General features: G+C 35.8%; 1 protein-coding gene across 3 annotated transcripts in view; it reads right to left on the bottom strand.

Moving 5' to 3' along the window:
- Window positions 1–20,623, bottom strand: part of PHTF2 (putative homeodomain transcription factor 2) — a 62,537-nt gene that overhangs the window by 17,427 nt on the left and 24,487 nt on the right. For 2 of the 3 annotated variants that reach the window (XM_032106079.1, XM_032106081.1), the window contains exons 3-9: window positions 18,927–18,983; window positions 15,421–15,490; window positions 13,125–13,283; window positions 8,565–8,730; window positions 7,721–7,885; window positions 2,645–2,846; window positions 1,387–1,545 (exon numbers count right to left, since the gene is read on the bottom strand). In XM_032106079.1, the coding sequence (XP_031961970.1) occupies window positions 1,387–1,545; window positions 2,645–2,846; window positions 7,721–7,885; window positions 8,565–8,730; window positions 13,125–13,283; window positions 15,421–15,490; window positions 18,927–18,983 (978 nt within the window). Of the gene's footprint in view, window positions 1–1,386; window positions 1,546–2,644; window positions 2,847–7,720; window positions 7,886–8,564; window positions 8,731–13,124; window positions 13,284–15,420; window positions 15,491–18,926; window positions 18,984–19,059; window positions 19,180–20,623 lie in introns of all 3 variants that reach the window. The other variant, XM_032106082.1, reaches the window with a different exon arrangement.

Below are 20,623 nucleotides of genomic sequence, written 5' to 3'. Positions count from 1 at the left end.
AGTACTGCCATAGCTAAACATGGATTACACTTTGTCTCTTTAATTTCTGAAGGTATCTACAAAGTCTTCCCTAGCTTTGAAGCACTTTATGCAAGAGAAAATATATTTAAGCTGAAAAAAAAAAAAAAAAAAACAACTGTAATAGCATCTTTCTGCTTCCTCTTGTGAAGCACTACGGCTGCGCAAGCACACAGTGAAGGGACATCTTCTGTAACATGAAACAAACAGTGCCATTATCACAAACCACACATGCAAAAGGCATTAAACACTTAAATCAATTAACACTCTGGATCTTCTTAACCAAAGTCTATGAGAAACAAGAATAGCTTATCTAATAATGTTCTTTATGTAAAGCATCAACTTCAAGGCTTTGCAGCTGTGATCAGAGCAAGCAATATCTGAACACTTCCAAGAGACTTTTCTTATATCAAGTAGAGAGTTTACTCATGGGACTCTGCCTATCAAACCCATCTGTCAGTGGACTTTTGTCAGTGCTGATTTTATTCTTTACTCTCTTTGCTCAGCCTTAGTGACAAAACAGCAATACAGCCTTTAAAAAGTGTTCCACATCTGTGAAGTTGCATACCATTAGCAAAATAGCATAATTTTAAAAAATAATAAATAAATAAACAAAACTACAATAAAATATCCCATTCTCTTTCAATGCCCGAGTCCTTACAATTAAGGATTCTGCTAATATGAAATCTGTGAAATCCCCTATTATAAGATGTAATGTCATCAAGTCTCTTAAAATTTCAGTATTTTTATGCATTAACAATTCTGTTAAGATTTCATGACAAGATTTTATATTACTGTTTCAACAAACATGAGGAAATTATAACTCAGAGTCAATCAGACTTCTCCACAAAAAAGCAAGTGAATCCAAAATACTAAATGGAGAGAAACAGGAACAGTACCATGTTGAAAATTTGCATATTGCCAATTACTACTGTTTCTGTAACAAAGCAAATTTCCAGAGGAAATTACTGTTGTCACGAGACAGCAACAGAGTTACCATAACCTGATGCAAGATCTAAAGAACATATTTAGGCTCCTTGTAACATACTGAAAAATAGGATGACGCTCAAAGAAACTAGATTACAACCTCTTAATTTCAAAGCACTGTCATTAAACAAAAGCAAAAAACAAACAAACAAAACAAAAACAAAACAAAAAAACCAAAACAACTCTGTTCCTCACTAGCATGACTTCCAATTTACAGACTCCTAAAATCCAATATAGGAAAAAAAAAGTCTGAGGAAATGTCATAGTCTATCTCCAGCCAGCAACCAAGTATATGCAAGCTGCTTGCTCAATATACCTACTCAATAAGAAGTCAAGAGGTTCCAAGGATTTATAGGCAAGAAGCAATAGAAATGAACATACCTCCAGAGGGTAGTGTTTCTTATAATGGTGAGATTTCCTGTTTCGAAGTGTACAATCACTAGAAGTGCGTTCTACATTGCGACGTAAAGAATAGCCAGTTTCAGGCCCTTCCTCACTAGAAACTTCATCTGATAAATTTGTCACAGCCCTGTGAGTATCCTAGTGCAAGAAATACAGCATTAGTAAGACACAGAGTCATATTTACTAAGTCTTACTCAAATGACTAATCAAATCATCAGTAATAAATCAAATTTCTTTCTACAACTTTGGTATCTATGCTCAGCTAAACCAGACATTAATGCATTTTCAAGGCTCAAAAGTAATTGGCAGTGCAGGAATTATGGAATAGAAATTGTAACATCAAAATAAACACTTTTTCACAGGAGGGCCTAGTTCACATTAGCCTCAAGATTATGACATTCTTATTTTAAATGTGATTTTTTGTAAACTGAACATGCCAAAATAGGCTTAGAGAAAATGTATCCATATGAAAAAAAGAACAAACCAAACAAAAAAACCCAGACCAACAACCAATCAAAAGCAACAGTATAACATTGCCATATATAACAGTATAACAAAGTTAACATTTACCACTTCTTACAAGAATAAAGTTCTTAGCGATTGCATGTTGAATACTGAGGTCATTTATGTGAGTTAGTTTGAATACAGAATATCCAGGAGATAATAAGACTCAGACAAATTAAAATTTCTTCTTTCTTCCATGCTCACTTCCTATGATTCTGTAAGGATTCTATTATTCCCTCTCATTCCTACTCCTCACTGTAGAGAGTCCTGTCTATTTCACTTGGAGGGAAATCCTGCTTTCCTCATCTTTCACACAGATCAATCAAAAAAAAAAAAGGAAAAGGAAAATGATTCACAGGCAAATGCTCAGAATCACCTTAAAATTACTCACTGTCAGTAATCCAAACTTTGTTCCATTTTAGCACAGAGACAGACCAGAGATGCCCAGACTATCAGAGAAGGTACAGAATGTTTACCTGGTCAGGAAATACCCACAGATAAAGCACAGCACACAAACTTGTGCACTGAAATACAGAATACCAAAGAACGTTTAAACACCATTAATGTTCCTCCTACAACAAAAAGGAAAGGCCAGGAATATGATGAAATAAGACAACTCACTGTAATTTTTGGCCACAGGACCCTAAGCCTAATTCCATTTTTAAAATATTTTTAAGAATAAAGTAGATAAAAATGCATCAAAAGCATCATAAAAAGCAACAAACACACTTACTTTGTGGCGACTGTGATTGCTCAAGGCATCTCTCACTGTGGAAGGGCTCCACCCTGTCTCTTCTGGCCTAATCACTTCACACCGACGTTCATGGCCCTGCACACATTCTTCACTGCCTTTGCCTGGTTTTTTCCCATCAAGAGACACGTAGCCATTATCAGTTTCAGTGGATTTATCTATTGAGTTTTTTGCTTTCTTAGATCTATATTTAAAACAAATATATGTATTAAATTAATTATTCTCTGGATTATTTCCCAGTCTAAATCCTGTTTATTGCTCTCAACCCATGTTTTAGCTTTACTAAGATGTCCACAAACTAACAATAATAACATTTGATTTTGATGCCATATTTGTAACTATTTAGTCTTCTAAATAATAACCATTATCCTCTCCTAAAATTGTTACAAAATAAACTGTCAGTGTGTGAAAGAAATTTATATCACTAGCTACTTAAAGAAGAGAAAAGGAAACCTGTTTTAAAACTAAAACGTCACAGCAACTTTGGCAATAGAAGAACCACAAGCCTCAAAAGTGAATGAGAAACCCCTCTATTCTATCTTAACAAATAAAAAAGGTATGCTAGAAGTTGCTTTAATAATTATTAATTCAAAGCAAGCATGCAATTTCCTGAAGCTGCAAACAAACATGCTGTTTAGTACTCCATACACTGATATTTGGTGTTGTTTTGAATATACTCTGCTTATTGACAACCCCACTAAACAGAAGGGGATCTACTCTTTTTTGTATGGTCCATTAACATCCTGGCAATGTTTTTCAATATCTCTTACTAACACATCAATTAAGCTGTTTTTAATAGGACAATATCTTAAGACTGGTGAATAGTTTCCCATTACATCCTCTAGAATCAGGGCCCTTTCCTAGACAACTGATGTACCAGCAAGACTACCTAATGCAAGAAGACTCTCTCAAAGCAAACATTTGGATGATTACACTCCCAAACTAGGATGAGCAGTGGATGAAGGAACGAAGAGGAATAGCAACTTGCTACCTTACTGACAGGGACTTTTAGTCTTATCTTACGATTCTGTATTGTCAAAGTAAATTATTTTGGTTTTTAGATTCTCAGAACACTTGGTGGGGAATAACAGGGGGAGAGAACAAGAGGAGAGTGTTATAAATAAGGTTTTCTGAAATTTTTTGTTTTTATTACAAGTAGAACACAGGGCATAGGTCAGAGAACTATCAAGAATCTGGTTCAATTGATCCTGTGCTCCTGTGAGGGAATATGCACTGCATTCCTCTTTAAGGACTGAGGCATTCTGTGAGGGCTTTGATTACACAACAGAAGATTAAATTCCTCTTTAATATGTACATCAAACAAACTGGGAGAATTTGGAGTGTCGCCTCACATTCTTTCCAAGATAAGGTATCCCACATGTAAAGGACAATCCTGAACACAAAAAACGGCTAGGGACAGCTGGACAGAATAGGAAAAAAAAAATCCAAAAAGGATCCATTCAGCTCACAAAATAATAGCATGCAGACAAAATGGAATAATGGAATAAAGGAATGAAGACAAAATAATCAAGAGAAGAGACAATGTTACTAAGGTGTTTCATCCTCCTTTCCATCTTTAATCTTATTTTGTCACCCTAACTAGGAAAAAAATTAACATCGATATTTCTTTTAAAGCAAAAGAGCTGCCTTTCAGTGGCAACTCATTGCAAAATAGTAAGTTTCAGTACGGTCAGTTGTGAGTACTGAGGAAGTAGCACTAATATTAAATTATCTGCAATAAGGAGGAATCCCGATAGGCTAATATGTAATTCATTAAATATTCTTCCAGCATTTTTTAAAAATTTCTTTCTAACAGTGCAGAAGTAAATGCAGTTCTCATCACACACACATCCAATCAGAGCCACTTCCTCCACAGGTTACTAAACTGTATGAGCAGATTAACAGGACAACAATTCCAAGTTTGAATTGAGAAGTTTTCATACATTTTGTACGAAACTTCAAAGGTAGGAGGAAGAAATAGCTTCAAACAGGTGAACAGGGACAGATAAGAAAATGAAAGAACATATGCATATATGCACAACTTTTGCAGATGGGATTTCACTACTCAAGCAATGTTTGAGTGCTAAAATCACAAGACCAAAGCTACCTGTCTGGTATCAACTAAGGCTCATTCTGAATATCAGAGAGCTTGACTGAAGTCTTTACTTGCTTCTAACAAAGAAACCAAAGTTATCTTTCTATAAGACTCCCTAAGTTTAACTGTAAGCCTCAAGCCAGAAAAAACGTAAATTGGGCTTAAACTTATGCTTTTGTGCACATGTTTAAAAAAAAAACAAAACAAAACAAAAAAACCCACAGTAACAAACACAAACAATATATCCCCAGCTGACAAAAATGTATGGTTTTCTAGAATTACTATATATACACATACATCCGTAATCAACTTTTACAATTTTATGCTATAACTGAAAGTATTTAGAGCAAGACAAACAACACCAGGAGTAAATATAATGTCTTAAAAGGCTTGAATATGTGCAAAAGCTAAATCAAGAATGACTTTCGGTCTTATTCATGCATTAACCAGAGAAAATACTAAGGAAAAGTTAAATAAAGTTTCTGGAAGACTGTGGATTTTCACTCCCAAGTATTCTTTCAGTGTATTTTCATTGGGGTTGATCACAAAAGCTCTCCTCCCTGTTCCCACTGCAAAACATTTAAAGAAGTTACAAGATTTCCACTGGAGTAAGGAGCACAGTCCCAAAGCACGGAGCAAAGTCCCGAATCAGTACTACATTCTGAACAAATCACCTTTTTGGATACTGCCCTCTTTTCCAGTAAAACTTACCAGTAGTATTTTCTAAATTGCCCCTGTGCTGACTTAAAGTTTAGAATTATAATTTACAAGTCAGACTGAGTTCTGCCACTCGAAAGGATATTTACTGAATACACAGTTCCAGATTACCAATGATCTAAGCATAGGAAAATGGTCTAGGTATACAGGGTCCTGCCCTAACACAAAGAACCTAATTTCTGAGGTTAATTTGAAATCATGCATTTATTACCTACACTTAAAGTTCCAGGAAACAGTATGTCAAAGCTTAATGTAAGTGAAAAACTGCTGAAAATAAACATGCATGTGACATTCTATATAAGACATCCTAATGTGCTTATCTAAAGAGCTTCCAACTATGTCTTAAGAAATACAAGAGGTGTAGCTGTGAAGCTTCCTTGCACTGAGATTTCGTAAGATTTTCTTTAGGCAACATCATCCAAGTAGTCAATGTACTCCACACTGGGCTCTTGCTTCCTCATTCCCAGCCCCACTCCCATTGTGCTGACAAAACTGTTTGCATTACCATGAAAAAATTTACATGAAGAAACTGAACTGTTTGTTATCTGGGGAAAAAAAAAAGGTTATTTTTCATCTGGAGAAGTCTGTATGGCTCTAGACCTACAAGCAACTGTGCCTCTGCAACTGAAGGGTAACAAAGGACTAAGGGCTGTTTACAGCATTCTCAGCCACTCTGTGCTCTTTTTCCTTTGAAGATACTGCATATACTAAGCAGTCATCATGAAGGCTTAACATCTATATATATATACACAGACTACCTCTCATTAAATGGTTTAAACAAATCTTTAGGATAAGTTCCACATAGCCCTTTTCAACAGAAAATGTTCTGAGCCCAACAGCAAGAAAGGAGGAAAAAAAAAAAAAAAAAAAAAAATCAATCTTCCAACACTCTTCTCACAGATCAGTATCTTCAATGAAGGGAAAACAAAACATTCAAAAATTTACAAGATTACACTTGAAACATAGCAGACAGTAATGCCTGCAGACCAAAGAACAGCCCTGGTGCCTATCACTATGACCCACAGTTTATCAACAAGAGCTTAACCCACACAAGAAAAAGTCAAATGAACCCTCCTCTTACAATATTTTTAAACATTTTTTAAAACTTGTCCAAGGTTTCAAGTTGATAATCCCAGAATATAACGTAACTTTTACCAGTGGTTAAGAGCACGAATCACAAGTATGACAGACATGTTGGTGTTGCTGTATTTACAATGCAGCATGCACAACAAAACATCAGTAATTTGCATTATCCCTTTTCTCAATTTAATTTATGCTTTATGAGTATATTTTCACTTATTAATGAATGCTGATGCATAGCATATCTTGCACACACAGCTGTAGAATGGGGTTTATAAAAACTTTTTTTAATAGCCCAATCAGCAGATTGATCATTTCCAAACCAGATCTCGAATGTAACAGGTTTAGATGTTTCTTCCAACCTTTACAAAATGTATCTTCGGTGGTTTTTAAAAACTAAATGCTGTGTTTACTTGAATCTTGAAGGCTTTTCCTTCAGAAAAAGCGTGTGACTTGATCACAGTGACAGAGTTCAATAAGCATTCTCTTGGAGTAATAAGAAGGTAGCGTAATAAAGTAAAATAAAGAGTTGAATTTTTCTCTTTGGATTAAAACTGAGAAATGACGTTTTTTTTTTCCTGATAGCTTACATAGTGTACTCCTACAACAAAATACAATTTAATTAAAAGTTAATTCTGTACCCTTCTCTAGTGAGATCCCACTTGGAGCACCATGCTCCATGGGGCCCCCAACATGAGACTGTTAGAACAAGTCCAGAGGAGGGACAAGATGATCAGAGGGCTGGAGCACATCTCTTGTGAAGACAGCTGAGAGAGCTGGGGTTATTCAGCCTGGAGAAAAGGCTCCAGGGAAACCCACTGAGCACCTTCCAGAGCTGAAGAGGGACTTTTTACAAGAGCATGTAGTGCCAGGATAAGGGGCAATGGTCCTTTCTAACCCAAATTATTCCACAATAATATTTTTTCAATCTTTTTCAATATTTTTTCAAAATGATTGTATCAGCATTTGCAAAAGTCAAGAAACAACACTGTTGGGGTTCCTCCCCGCTGCAACACAACACATTAGTCCACTTTCAAATACTCATGAGTTTGCTATTAAGAGCAAAAACTAGATCAACAGAAGTTTAATCATTACATCAATATTTACTTAATTAGAAAAGGGATAGTGCATCTCTAACACATACATAGCCTTGAATAAATACAAACCCTGATAAAAAGAAAGCAGCATGCCAGATATCTCTGAAGACAGCGCCAATACTGCAAGAGGTGCTTGTACCGTAGCTCTGCACTGTTCCCTCCTGTGTGTTATCTGTGGTACTAGAGCCATCTCCTTCCCTATGTACTTCCAAATGTGCTGCTTTCCTTAATTTCCTTCATCAGAAAAGATTAAAATGGGAAGGTAGCTTTGTAAGTGCAATCTGCTAGTTCTATAATGTGTTCAGCAGTTTAAGCATGCAAAAACAAGCAAGATTTCAAAGTATTTTGCTAAAGCTTTGTTGTATCAATTTAATAAACTCCATTTAATAAAAAAAAGCATGACATTCATTATTATAATACTTAAACACAAAATGCATTTCATTATCAGAGGCTTAGACCTACAGAATTCACTACTGCAGTGTTTCCCATTTTAAAGGGACAATTCACTGTGGCAAACCACAATCAGTGGAGTGCTTGGAAGACTTAAATTCTACATTTCCAAGAGCATCTCTTTTAACATATACTTCCCACAGATCATTAGCCAGAGTTATAAAACTAAATCTGCAGTAGTATAAACACTGTCACTCCACCACTATTCAGATAATAACTGTTTTGAGGCAAAATGTCAGATTCAATGCATTAAAATTCAAATAAAATTATCCATAAATTAGTCAAGGCATAAAAGTTAAAGAGCACCAATTAAGCACCCATTTTGAAGTTCCAAATAAAAACAGCATCAATTTCTCATCTCCAGCAAAGCACAGACTGTAAACCCCTACATTTTTTTTTCATGCACACTCTCTATAGTAGTCTAACAATCCTAAACGATAAAGTACTTCAACACAGACTATACCTTCTTCTTTTACCCCCTGTGCTGGGAGGTGGCTTAGGAGTTCGTGTTGAAACAATCTGACAGTGCACAGTCCCAAGCAGCAACATGAGCCATACTGGCCCAATGACTTCAGTCAGAGGTATATTATGTGGGCTTTGGGCTGTATAGAATAGCACTACAGCAGCAACTGGAAAAGAAGGGAAATGAAGTTGAGTTTAATGTCTGAAATGGCCAACTCATTATATGGCTTTTGTCAAAAACAAACCAGTCAGATGCAGACCTTTACCTGCATTTTAAGACTCATGTAATTCTGAGAGAACTAAATTATAATTGCTGAAAAACAGCATCAATAAAGGTTTAAACAGTTGACTACTCTCTTAATACCCATCTTTTCTTTCATACTTGTGATATTATAGGTATTGCTCAAAAAGAGGTGGCTGAATAAGGGAGGGGGGGAAACATTTAGAAGTCTGTATCTGTCATGAAACCACTTTAACTATGGTGAAATGTCAGTAGGAGACAAAAACAAAAAGTAAGTATCATCCTTAAAGCAGCCCAAATAAATTAAATTCTGTATCATGTGTATTGACACAGCACAATCCAGTGAGTTTGATGAGACTTGAGACTAGAAACTCCTTACACAGCAGAATGCATTTTAAACTCCATGTTCTAGCCAAGGGATAAAGTTGCTCAAAAAGGACAAGCAGCCATGCGTAAGTACAACCCTGGATATGGTTCTATACACACTTGTGTGCATATTTTTAGTAGTGAGGAAAGATCAAAAGACAAACCATGTGAACTATGGTGTAGTCCAGCTGAAGTGGCCAGGCCTTCAACTAGCACTTGTGGTTGGAAAAGGGGCAGCTCCCAATTCCACAGCTAACTGTTACTTTTGCAACCCTACAACCACTTTTCATATAGCGCCAACACCCAGGCAGCTATTCTTGCTCCTGTACCCAAAGCCCAACCACTCAGAAACATCTTTACAGGCTCCAGGTCAACCTGAACGCATCCACCAAGCGCAAGGCAGAAGAGGCAACCCCTTCTCCTCTCAGCTTATTCTATCTCCTTGTTGCTCTGGTTCGAAGGACTGTGTTGTGTAACTCAGCTGAGAGAAGCTATCAAGAAAAACAAAAAAAACCCCAAAACACCCACAGAAACTCCAAGAAACAATTCAGAAGCAGAACTGGGAAATAATTCTCTCTGCCTAACATCCGCAGATCCCATGAGAACTTGGTTTAGCTTGTGTGCTACTGAGAAGTGAAAATCCCATAATTTAGACCTATTTCTAGCACAAGAAATACAAGTTCAACAGCTTTCACCGGCTCTCTACTGAAATTGACTGAAAAAAATGAAGCCACATACAAAGCTATGTGCCACATTCAAACATCTAAAATAAATCCCATGAAAAAACACCTAACACAGCAGATACCTGGATGTGATGTTCTCCACTAAAAAGAGGTTCAATGTGTTTTTCATGAACTAATCTTTAGCAAGGTAACCAGTACTAGAAACATGATGAACATACAAAACAGTGGAATTATTTTTGATTGTGGAAAAACTATTTCTAATTTCTTCTCTGTCTTTTTCCTAAATTAAAGCACAAAAGTTTTGCATGGAGTATCCTTTATTACTATATGTGAACTACATTTTTTTTCTGTATAATGTTTCTCAAAGATGACATGCATCAATGAGAAATCCAACTTACTAAAATACAATAAGAATAGGTACAGATAGCAAAAGATAATGTTATCTCTTTCTAAATGAGCTTATCTGAGTTCCTCACACATAGAATCAGCTTCATGAGGTACAAAATCTAAAGGAGCTGATTTTAGCTCCTACCATACAACTTGGATAAACATACACTTCTGAGAACACAGAGCTCCACAGATCCATGTGAAATGATTTCCAGGAGTAGGCCTACGCAAAATAATTTTTAAATTCACTACCACTACTTAAAAAACATTAAGCAAAGCAGAGCTTCCTAGAAGAAATCATCTTCCAGAAGACAAAAATCTGCAGATTGCCAATTCCTACCACAACATTTCACACAGATTTAGAAAAATGTTATCAATCTCCTGATCTTTTTTTAAATAAGATGGGAGGGAAATCCAAGAATTTATTTCCTACCAACAGCTAGGTAGGATTGGTTGGAACAGGATTTCTTACAGCACTTTTAATTGTTTCCTTATGTATTTATAGTATTTTGACCTCCGCTTTTCTAAAACACAGTAGTCTATTTTGTAAAACAGACACAAGTGAAATTACATCACATTGAACAAAAAGCTGCCTCAGAGAAAGCAACCTTACATTTCAAAGACCAACAAGCATTTATTTTTAGAGCATTTGAAGTTTGGAAATATTTTTAATACCAAATTTAAAAATGCATACATACATATTTATATATCTCACCGCCACAAAAAACAACCATTACATCACTATTAAAGTTTCTTGCTTCATACTTAAGAAATACACAATAAACACCGTAAGTTTGCACTTTATTTTCCCATTAGAATATAAAAAACATTTTAAATTAAAAATGAGGTATTACCATATACTAGATAGATAAGGAAGCAGAAGAAAAAGGTTTTACTTCTACCTTAAGTCACTGGCCTGTTCCACGACCTTGAGCATAAAACATCTCTCTGTAGTTCTCTTATCACACATTGTGCTAATCACTTTACACTAAAGGAAACCAATGCAAATAAAACCTGGAGTTTAAAATCTACAGCCAAGGAAAAAATTTTTGCTGTAGATTTACATAAATGCTAGCAAGCACCTTGGTAAAGCTAATCAATTTTAAAGCATTAATTCCAAGTAATGCAATTCATAAATAAATGGAAAACCCTTTAGTTAAATTGTTTTATTTGATTATGAACACATATAAATGAAATATAGTCAGACCATTTTACAACAACGTCAATGAGAATCTGTCACGATGACAGAAAGTCCAAGCTTCACTACAAAATCCAGATTCAGGGCAGAAACATGGTCACTGGAATTTGAGGTGTTTTATTTTTAAGCTTCCATCACATATTCTTGACATTTTGGTGATGCCTTACCAACCCTGTACAAAATTAATAACTTTCTGAGTAAAATAAAAGCAAAGCTTCTATGTAAGTGCTTGGGGGGGTTGTTTTGAATAGTCCCCAATATGTAAATATGTCCATTTAATTTCACTTACATGTTTAAGTCTTTTAATTTATTTCAAAAACTACCAAAAATCAGCAGCTAATTCTGCACAGTTTAACTATCAAGTATTTCAAATAGTTAGATTATAGTGTAATATGTCATACTATTAATTATTTCCTGGTATTAACTTACAACCACAGAAATACTTTGTCACATTACAGACAATATGGATTAGGGAAATTATGCATTCCAGCCATAACTTAGTAAATCAGAGACCCTAAGAAATCTGAGAGGAAAAAGGTTAGTTATAAGAAAGCTCTGTAATTAATGTCCTAAAAACTTGCTTGCACTCAGAATCTGCACTGTCTCACTATTTTTCTGCTTTTAGGGTCTTATGAAGGTGCCACAAATTAAGTGTGAGTGTATTTTTTTAAATAAATTTACAAACAGGAACATAAAAAAATTACTGCAATGGTGTTTCTCAGAAAAAGACACCCATGAACATCGTAACAAACCAACCACAACTTCACTTTTTTACTACCTATATTACTATAAACAAGATTAAAATTATTAACACTATGGGATCTCTTACCATAGCACAGACAAATTAAGAATCTACCTCAGAAATGGGGATAAGAACAACTTTTGATAGAAGGCCACATGAATATTTGTCAGTACTGCATGTCTTAGGGCACTGGCATGGTGAGATTAATTTCATACCTGCTAATAACATCACCATACAAGAGGTACTGTCCTTTCTTTGAAACACCATATATTGTTCTAATTAGAATTTCCAAATGATACAATGATTCACAACTGAGAGGACAGATGGTGAATTTGAAAAAGTAATATTGCATGTTAATTGGATTTCAGTGGAAAATTCATTAGTCATTTAGCTTCTCAGGGTACTTTTATTGTTCCCAACTTTCATTAACCTTCTGTTCCATATCTGTTGTACAGACTTCTGAAACACTTATTCTTTTGGTGACTTTCACACTGATAGATACCAACTCACCCCATTATGTTCTTCCCTTTCTAATTTTCCTCTTATACTTCACATGTAACTAAGAGAATCACCAAGTCAGATTGCTAGAACTCCATACTGAATATCCCAAAAGCTGTGTACTGACTTCTGTTTGTTAACAGTTGCCCTGATCTAAATTAGATAGTCCGGAAAACCTAAATTATATTCAGGTGTGACAAACTAACGTGTGCCAAATGCTGAAGAAAGCCTGTGAGGAGATTGTTAAATTTTTCATTATGCATCCTTTATATATGTAAAAGAAATGTTAACCAAGAGACATATGCTTGGGACCACGTCATTCCAATATTTTCTGAAAATACTGGAATAGACCTTAACAGCATGAAGTGAACCAAGTAACACACTGCAGCTTCCATATGGTTAAAATAAGGCATTCAGTCGAAGGTCATGCTGTAATCCAACTCTACCTTGGAGAAGGTAAAGAACAAGCAGCCAGAAAAAAATGACCCTTGATGTCACTTGCAGCCACCACCTGTAGAAGAATGGAAAGAAAACAACTCTCACGATTCCTTTGCGGGTCAAAGATGTCCAAGGACTTTCAGGTTTTGCTTTAGCAAAAGCAGATCCTTTAAAAAAACAGAAAAGAAATTTAGATTTATTCCATCATTATGGCTAATAGAAACCTCAGTTGTTCAATAGCGGAGTAGTTAAGATAGTGAAATGGTGGAAGTACAAGATTTATTCAAGTAATCGTGTTTAATAATTGCTCCTTTAAATAATTATCTCCACAACCTAAATAGGGCATAAATTGTTGGTGCCCTCTTGACTTCCATTATCAGGAACTTCTACAAATACCTGTATTTCAGAATGTTCGAATAACAAAACATTGCCACATCAAAATTATTCTAAAATAAATTATTAAAAATTGTTCTGATTCACAGAGGTATCAGAAACATGACATGAAGCAACAAGAAGTCATATGAAAATTCTACATGCCCATGGAGGCATGAGAGTCCTTTCCCAGCACAGCAGAGGGATCTAAAATACCAACATCTGTAAATTGCACCAGCCACATCATTCAGGAAAATGGAATGAGGTTGGGAAGCATTGAAGTGAATCTGTCCAACTGAGGACTATGCCCAGGAGCAGGGAAGCCACCCAAAGAATAATTTATCTTTGTCTCTCCTTCTATACCACTTTTTATCTCTCTCATTCAAATGTCTTTTCTCTCCCATATCTCTCCATTTCTTTTTCTTCTGCAAATTCCCAGCAAGAAAACTGTAAAATGTACTTAATGGGGATGTGACTTAAATTATGCCAAGTTATTGACTGAAAGAGTAACTACTGTATGCTGCTACACCATCCCCATCTCACTTACAAGCAGCACTGGCATTAGTGAGCTCTGTGCTACACAGGTAAACACTGCCAGCTCTGAAACTACTTTAGTGCCAACTTCGACATCCATGCAATCATTTAAATGCTGTTCATGTACATCACTGCACTGAAGAGGTCTACCACTGTTTCTCAGTTTCTTGTAAGTTCAAATTTGATTTTGTTTCTTTCTTTCACATTATATTATTAGGTGATGTGACAAAAGCTTATCTGCACAACCACAGAGAAGTTCAAAGAGATAATTGGAGAGGGGAGCCCAAGTAATAGTTTCAAGGGTCCTTCCAGGCTTCTCCTCATAGATCCATCACTGGAACCATCAGCCCATCAGGCTCATCTCCAGAGCAGAGGCAGAAAAGCAGGTGGGAATCCAAATCACAGAATGAACACGATGACCAGGCCCCTCCCAGGGCTGTCCCAGAAGAGCCATCGACCCCACTGTCCAGGTGTGAACCCTCACCATGCACAGCTGGGAGTAGCTCTCCAAGTCATCTTTCAGAGGAAAAGGGATGCTGCCTGAGGGGTGGGACTCATTAAGGGATGCCAGGGAGAAGGAGCTCAGATGGCACAGGACTCATCAGACATTTCAGGAAGAAGCCAGGGGTGGGAGAAAGAAGGGGTTTAGGCAATTTAGGGAAGAACAAGTGCAGGGAAATTGAGTGGCAAGGGGATAAAAAGGACTGGTCACACAAACAGCCACTGCCCGGGGTGCCAGGTCTCCGAAGGCCAGCGCTGGCTGTGAGGGTGCCCAGAGAGCACTACTGGCTTCCTGAAACAGATGCAAGAGACTGTGCTGGCTGTTGGGCTCATGGATAAAAACACTAAATAATCTTTTCCCTAGCCTTTACAAGGCATGAGGGAAATTACATACAGAGAAGAATAAATTAAGACTAAATAAAGACTTTTAGAAAAGTCTTATATCATCTGGCCTTCTGTTGTTGTTTTGTTATTTAAAACAGGCAAGAAACAATCAAGGCCTATACACTTTTTTACTCTTCAGAAACTTCAACATAACCTTTCCTCTAGACGTCAGGAGATTTGAAAGAAGTCTAAACACATGGCAGTAGGAGATTTCTAAACTAGTAACTCAAAAATGATAAATGGCAACACAAAAGGTTTTTTTTTTTCTTTCCCAAAATCTAAATCTATATAACAAAATTAAAACTAAATTCTTAAGCTTTCAATTTAATCTTGATGTCATCATTTAACAATATTTTCTATCCACCTGCTTTAGGGAAGAGTTATGTAGAGGGTTGGCTGTGTTTTGTTTCACCTGGGGTTAGTTTAAACCTACTAATACACTGTCATTATAATAGACAGAATGGCTGTTATTTTTATACTGAGAAATTCAGCTTTTTCTGGCTCAGGACCTACCTCTTACAAGATCAACATCTATGAGGTCTGGTTTCACATGTCCTGTTTTCTTTGGTTTGTTTCTCAAACCCTGCAGTAGACAAATACTATCAAAATACTTTCATGTAGATGACAGACATTACAAAAGACAAAAATATCTCTGTGGTCAGTAGTCGTATTTAACCTATACTCCTACTGAAAATTCAGACAAACATGTCAACTTCATAGATTTAAAGTACTATAAATTAAACATTCCAACGAACAATGCACAATAGATGCCTTTTACACACTTTACAATCTAAATAAAACCCAACCAATTACTGACCCACCAGGCTATTTTTCAAACAGGCACTGAGCACTCATGGCTTTGCATTATGCACACAATGTAGGCACACACTTGCAAGAATTAGTAATACATGTCTATTAGATTTCCAGAACTTTTGCAACAAATTACATTCCTGAATCTCTTTTCTCCTTAGGTGTCTTAACTCAACTTCACAAAATGCTTACATTGCAACTCCTTAATTCCAAACCTAGATAGCAAATCATGTTGCAATGCAGGAGCCACTAATCAGCAAGATCTCAGAAATCCATATTCTAGAAAAGTATTGAATTTTTTCACTGTAATGAATATAGATTAGCCAATTAAAAGGAGGGGGAAAATCCCACACAACAGGAAAGCAGCAGGAAGAAAAGCAAGATTATTTTGTCTTTTACAAGCAACATCTTCCATCACTGAAGAACCAAACTCTCTGGCAAAGCTTTCAAGTTTGGTTTTAATGCTAAAATGTGATGCTGTACGCTCAAGTCTCAGAGACAGCTCTGAGTTTATTCTGCTCCCCTTAGCTTAGACTCTTGGTCACATTGGACAGTAAGAAAATCACAGAGTACAATTCATACAGAGTAAAATAAAGTATTCAAAAAAATATTTAGGATACAAATGTAATTATTATGAAAGTCAGTTAACTGTTTTCATTCAAAAAGCAGTTAAATTCACTGGGGAACTGTACATTTCTATCACTACCAAAGTTTATGCATGTGTAAAAACACTACTTAAATATGAACATAAGTATAAATAAAAGCATAAAAATGAAATTATTATCAATGAGAGACTGATCAGTGAAATCTGGTAGTGTTAATCTATTTAAGAACAATACTAAGCAAAACGTTCAATTGAATGCAGCTCAAAATATTTCTCACATCTAAATTCAACTGGATTTATTTTTCATGCAGAAATAAAGCTAAGATAAAAAAAATCAAACTGCAACAAGCTAGATATGTAGTCATTACCCAAGCTCATTAGCAAAATGAGCTTGCCTGAAACAAAACAAAATCAATACACACAACTGAAACACGAATAGGACAAAACGTGCTCTGAGGATGACAAATACAGAAAACCAGTTGTATTTTAAACTCAAGCACTACAAAGACCTTATAATGCAAGATTTTTCCAGAACTGCAGTCCTAAAACTGCTGTAATTTTATGTGGAATGAGAAAAGAAGCCCATAATTAGAATTGGAAATTATCATAATTCTAGAATCAGCTACAGATTCTTGTGAATCTTGCATAAGTGAGCCACTCCATTTCATAAAGAAAACTGAAGCTTGAAAAGAAAATTCTGAATGATATAATCATTTTCAAATGTATTAGTGCTTATGGGCCACAAGATCTCTCTTGAAAGTCTAAATAAAGATGTGCCTTTTGGAAGAAATAATGCCCTAGAAACACATGCTCAATCCTAGGAAAAATTTACCACTGTGGCTCAAATTATGTTTTCATTTTAAAGAAAGAATTCTGAAAAAACGAAGTCAAGAGTACAACTTGATGCAGCCTTCATAGGAAAAGAAATGGTGACTCATTCTTTAAAAATTCCACTGGTGAAACAGTACTTTCAGTGTCCATGGACTACACTGAGTTGGCTCCTGAACTGTTTGCCACACACAGAAAAAGCATTCCATTTTTTCAGATGCAATTTCTCCACATTCTTAATGCATCACAAATCTCTGTAACATACATGGAAAACAGCAGTGTTTCAGACTAACGTTATTTTAAAAAAATATTCAGTGTTTCATAATGCTCAGACCCATCCAGTTAGTTCATATAATTTCTATTCAGCATCAAACACATTTAGCTAAGCATTAGCAAAAGAAGGTTCAAATAAAAATGCTTAAAAGTAGTTGTTATTATTGTAAAAAACTCTTTACACACATTTAAAATTAATCCTAATAGATTCTATTACAGTTATAACTAAATTATAAATTCATAGTAAGAGAAACTTTCTACTGAAAAATAAGATTTTTTCAGATTTTTAGTGAAGTTAATTTGTAAATCACTACATAATTATTTTTATATATATATCAATAACGTCAAAGCACTGTAGGAGCTTTGAGACTAAAGCACTAATGTGTAATACCTGAACTTAGTCATGTGCCTTGGTGTTACCTGAATTGCACTTCATTCAGTCAACCCAAACTCAGACACCACCAGTAATTTGTTAGTTATTGGACTCCTAAGCCAACAAGATGCATTTCAAATCAGCACAGGGCACTGTTTGCAGTAACTATTTGAATAACATGCTATTACACAGCAGTTAATGAACTCCTCCTAGCTGTGATGGGTTTTCATGGCCATGGGAAGGACCCTCCAGGCACCCCCAGGCTCAGCTCTGCTGCTGAAATATGTTGGGTTCCACTTCATGTGTGTGTTTCTGTACAGAAACTCTGTAGCTCAGGCCAGTAACAGTTCCCACAGAAGGTAGGCAAGTCCCCACACACGTTTTGTTCAAGTACTGGGGAGTGAAAAAACCAATCACCGGGGAAACTGAAGCAATGTACATTTTACTGATGTTAAGTATTAGCAACACCTTGAAACTCATGCAGAAATACCACAATACTCCCGTGCAGTGTAGGAGGAAAAGAAAAGGTTAATTGCAAGAAAATGTTAACTAAATTAACATTGTGGGTATGACATCATATACAGCCTATAGAACTAGCACCTATAGGATTGACTCCTTTATGTCCAAAGCAATTTAGCAATGTGTCAAATGCTGACGGTACTGTTAGTTAAACCAAAACGCACAGAACGCTGTTAAACTGCTTGTTCAGAGAAACAAAGCCTGAGGTACTTACCAGTCTAATAAACTGTACAAAACAATGACAGCATCATAAAGGAGGAAAAGTAAACTGCAGGTATAAGGTAACTAACTGAAAGCAAAGAGAGCTCAGATAACTGACATTAGAATTCATCACAAAGAAAAGTGAAAGACAGAGGTATTAACACAACTAAGCCCTGTCTTAAGATAAGTGAAAAGAAAAAAAAAGTACTGACATACAGAAAGATGCATCACACTAAACGCTGCAGAGTTATTAATTACATAAAATAAATAGAGCATAGTATGCTAGTTACGTTTGGTTACACTCCAGAAGTCTCATTTTACTTTACCATTATTAAACACCACCACATACAATGTAGATTACATCAGCATACATGACCACAAAAAAAACCTTTTTAAATGCTGTATTATTACCTTTATTTCTCTTTGCTCTACTGATTTTTCCCATATTTGTTGATCGTACGCTCCAATCTAAAAAGAATACAGAAAAAAAAAAAAAATCTACATTAGGATTTAAAAGACATCGATCAAACAAAATCAAACCAACCTTCAACAAGAGAAGCATGAAGCCACCAGGTTATTTCCTTGGGGAGACTTGTTTACAAAGAAGTTTTTATCTTCTGCATTCTTTCTTGGCTGGACAGGATCAAGCTGATCTGTAAATGAACTGTGATAGAGGGGAGAGCTGAGTCTCACAAGCCCAAGCACTGGGAAGACCACGTTCTCTCCCACCTCAGGTCAGGATTCCAGCCTCCACATGACAGAGAGCAGAACTATGGCAGCTACACTGACACGGTCTTTCATATAACTTCAAAAGAAATATGCACATCTAGTTGAATTCATACCCTCAATTTATTTGTTTTTAAACCCTCTATAATTCCCATTCCATTCCACCCACTTTTAAAGCCTCATGGTCTTTAGCTTTATCTCTTAACAGTGCACAGCAACCAGATATATGGTCAGGCTGGTAATCAACCAGCTTATAGCCCAGGGGGAACTCAAAGAATATCAAGAAATAGCACTTTTCTCGCTGATTGTCAGATATTTAGAGGAAGAGCAACCTTAAACTCCAGGATGTAAGAGAGTGACAAGAACAAGTTGATAAATCAAGACAACATATCCAAGTTTTGTAAGAAATTATCAAAGATCATCAGATTGCTTTGAACTCCACCTATTTCTAGGTAATAACCAGTAATAACAATCTCTTTTACTATGGCAATTTTAAACCCTTGCCATCTCAGCTGCTCTACCTAGACACAAAAATCGTGTGTATCTGAGGTTCAATTCATGTCACAAACTCAGAGCAGTTAAGCGTAAGATCACTTTCAGGTTGCGAGGGAGAGACAGATGCAGTTCCTCAGATTCAAAGATCCTTTTCCAGCCTGCAGAGGTGACATGAGCAGCTCAGTCAGACACCTGACAGAAATGCAAGAGGAAAAACTCCCACCATCTGAGCAAACCTGCATAAATTCAATCTTACTGAAAGAGTGTGATTCCTCCTTCCAGTTCACAACTGCAACAGATGTAAGTGACCCAAGCACAAGCGCACACACTTTATACCAGAAAACATTGTTCTCATTTCTCTTTTAGTATTTTACCCTTCAGCATTAATTTAGATGTTATAAAAGAAAGAAACAAAAAGAAAAAGTCATCCTTAGTTAAAAAGGATCTTTGAACCAAGGATCCAACATAAATGCAAAAAAATAATCAGGGAAGCCAATGCACAAACATACACACAAACAAAGAAATCTAAAGGCATCTTCTATGCCTCTAAACCTGGCCAAGTAGTGGAAAAAAAATACTAAAAATTCTAATTTAGAGTAATAAATTCCAAAGCATATCTAAGATTGAAAATGAGAACTGCAAACTGAATTACTGAATAACTTCCTCAAATTTAAATAATATTTCCCATTCATAGAGCTAAACAATTTCCACAGTTTGCTATGTTAAAACTTTACAAAAGAAACAATCTACTGGTTTTTTGGTAATAATAAACACTTTACACCTCTCATTTGTTAAAAAAAAAAAATAGACTGTAGAAAATAACTCAGGAGTCAGGCACAGTAGTGGGCAGAATTAAGCACTTGCTACAATTAAAGTAATTAAACCAA

The sequence above is a fragment of the Corvus moneduloides genome, chromosome 4 (assembly GCF_009650955.1).
Source record: "Corvus moneduloides isolate bCorMon1 chromosome 4, bCorMon1.pri, whole genome shotgun sequence".
NCBI classification, from domain to species: domain Eukaryota; kingdom Metazoa; phylum Chordata; class Aves; order Passeriformes; family Corvidae; genus Corvus; species Corvus moneduloides.
Note: the sequence above shows the minus strand (reverse complement) of the source record. Positions and strands in the feature narration are given on the sequence as shown.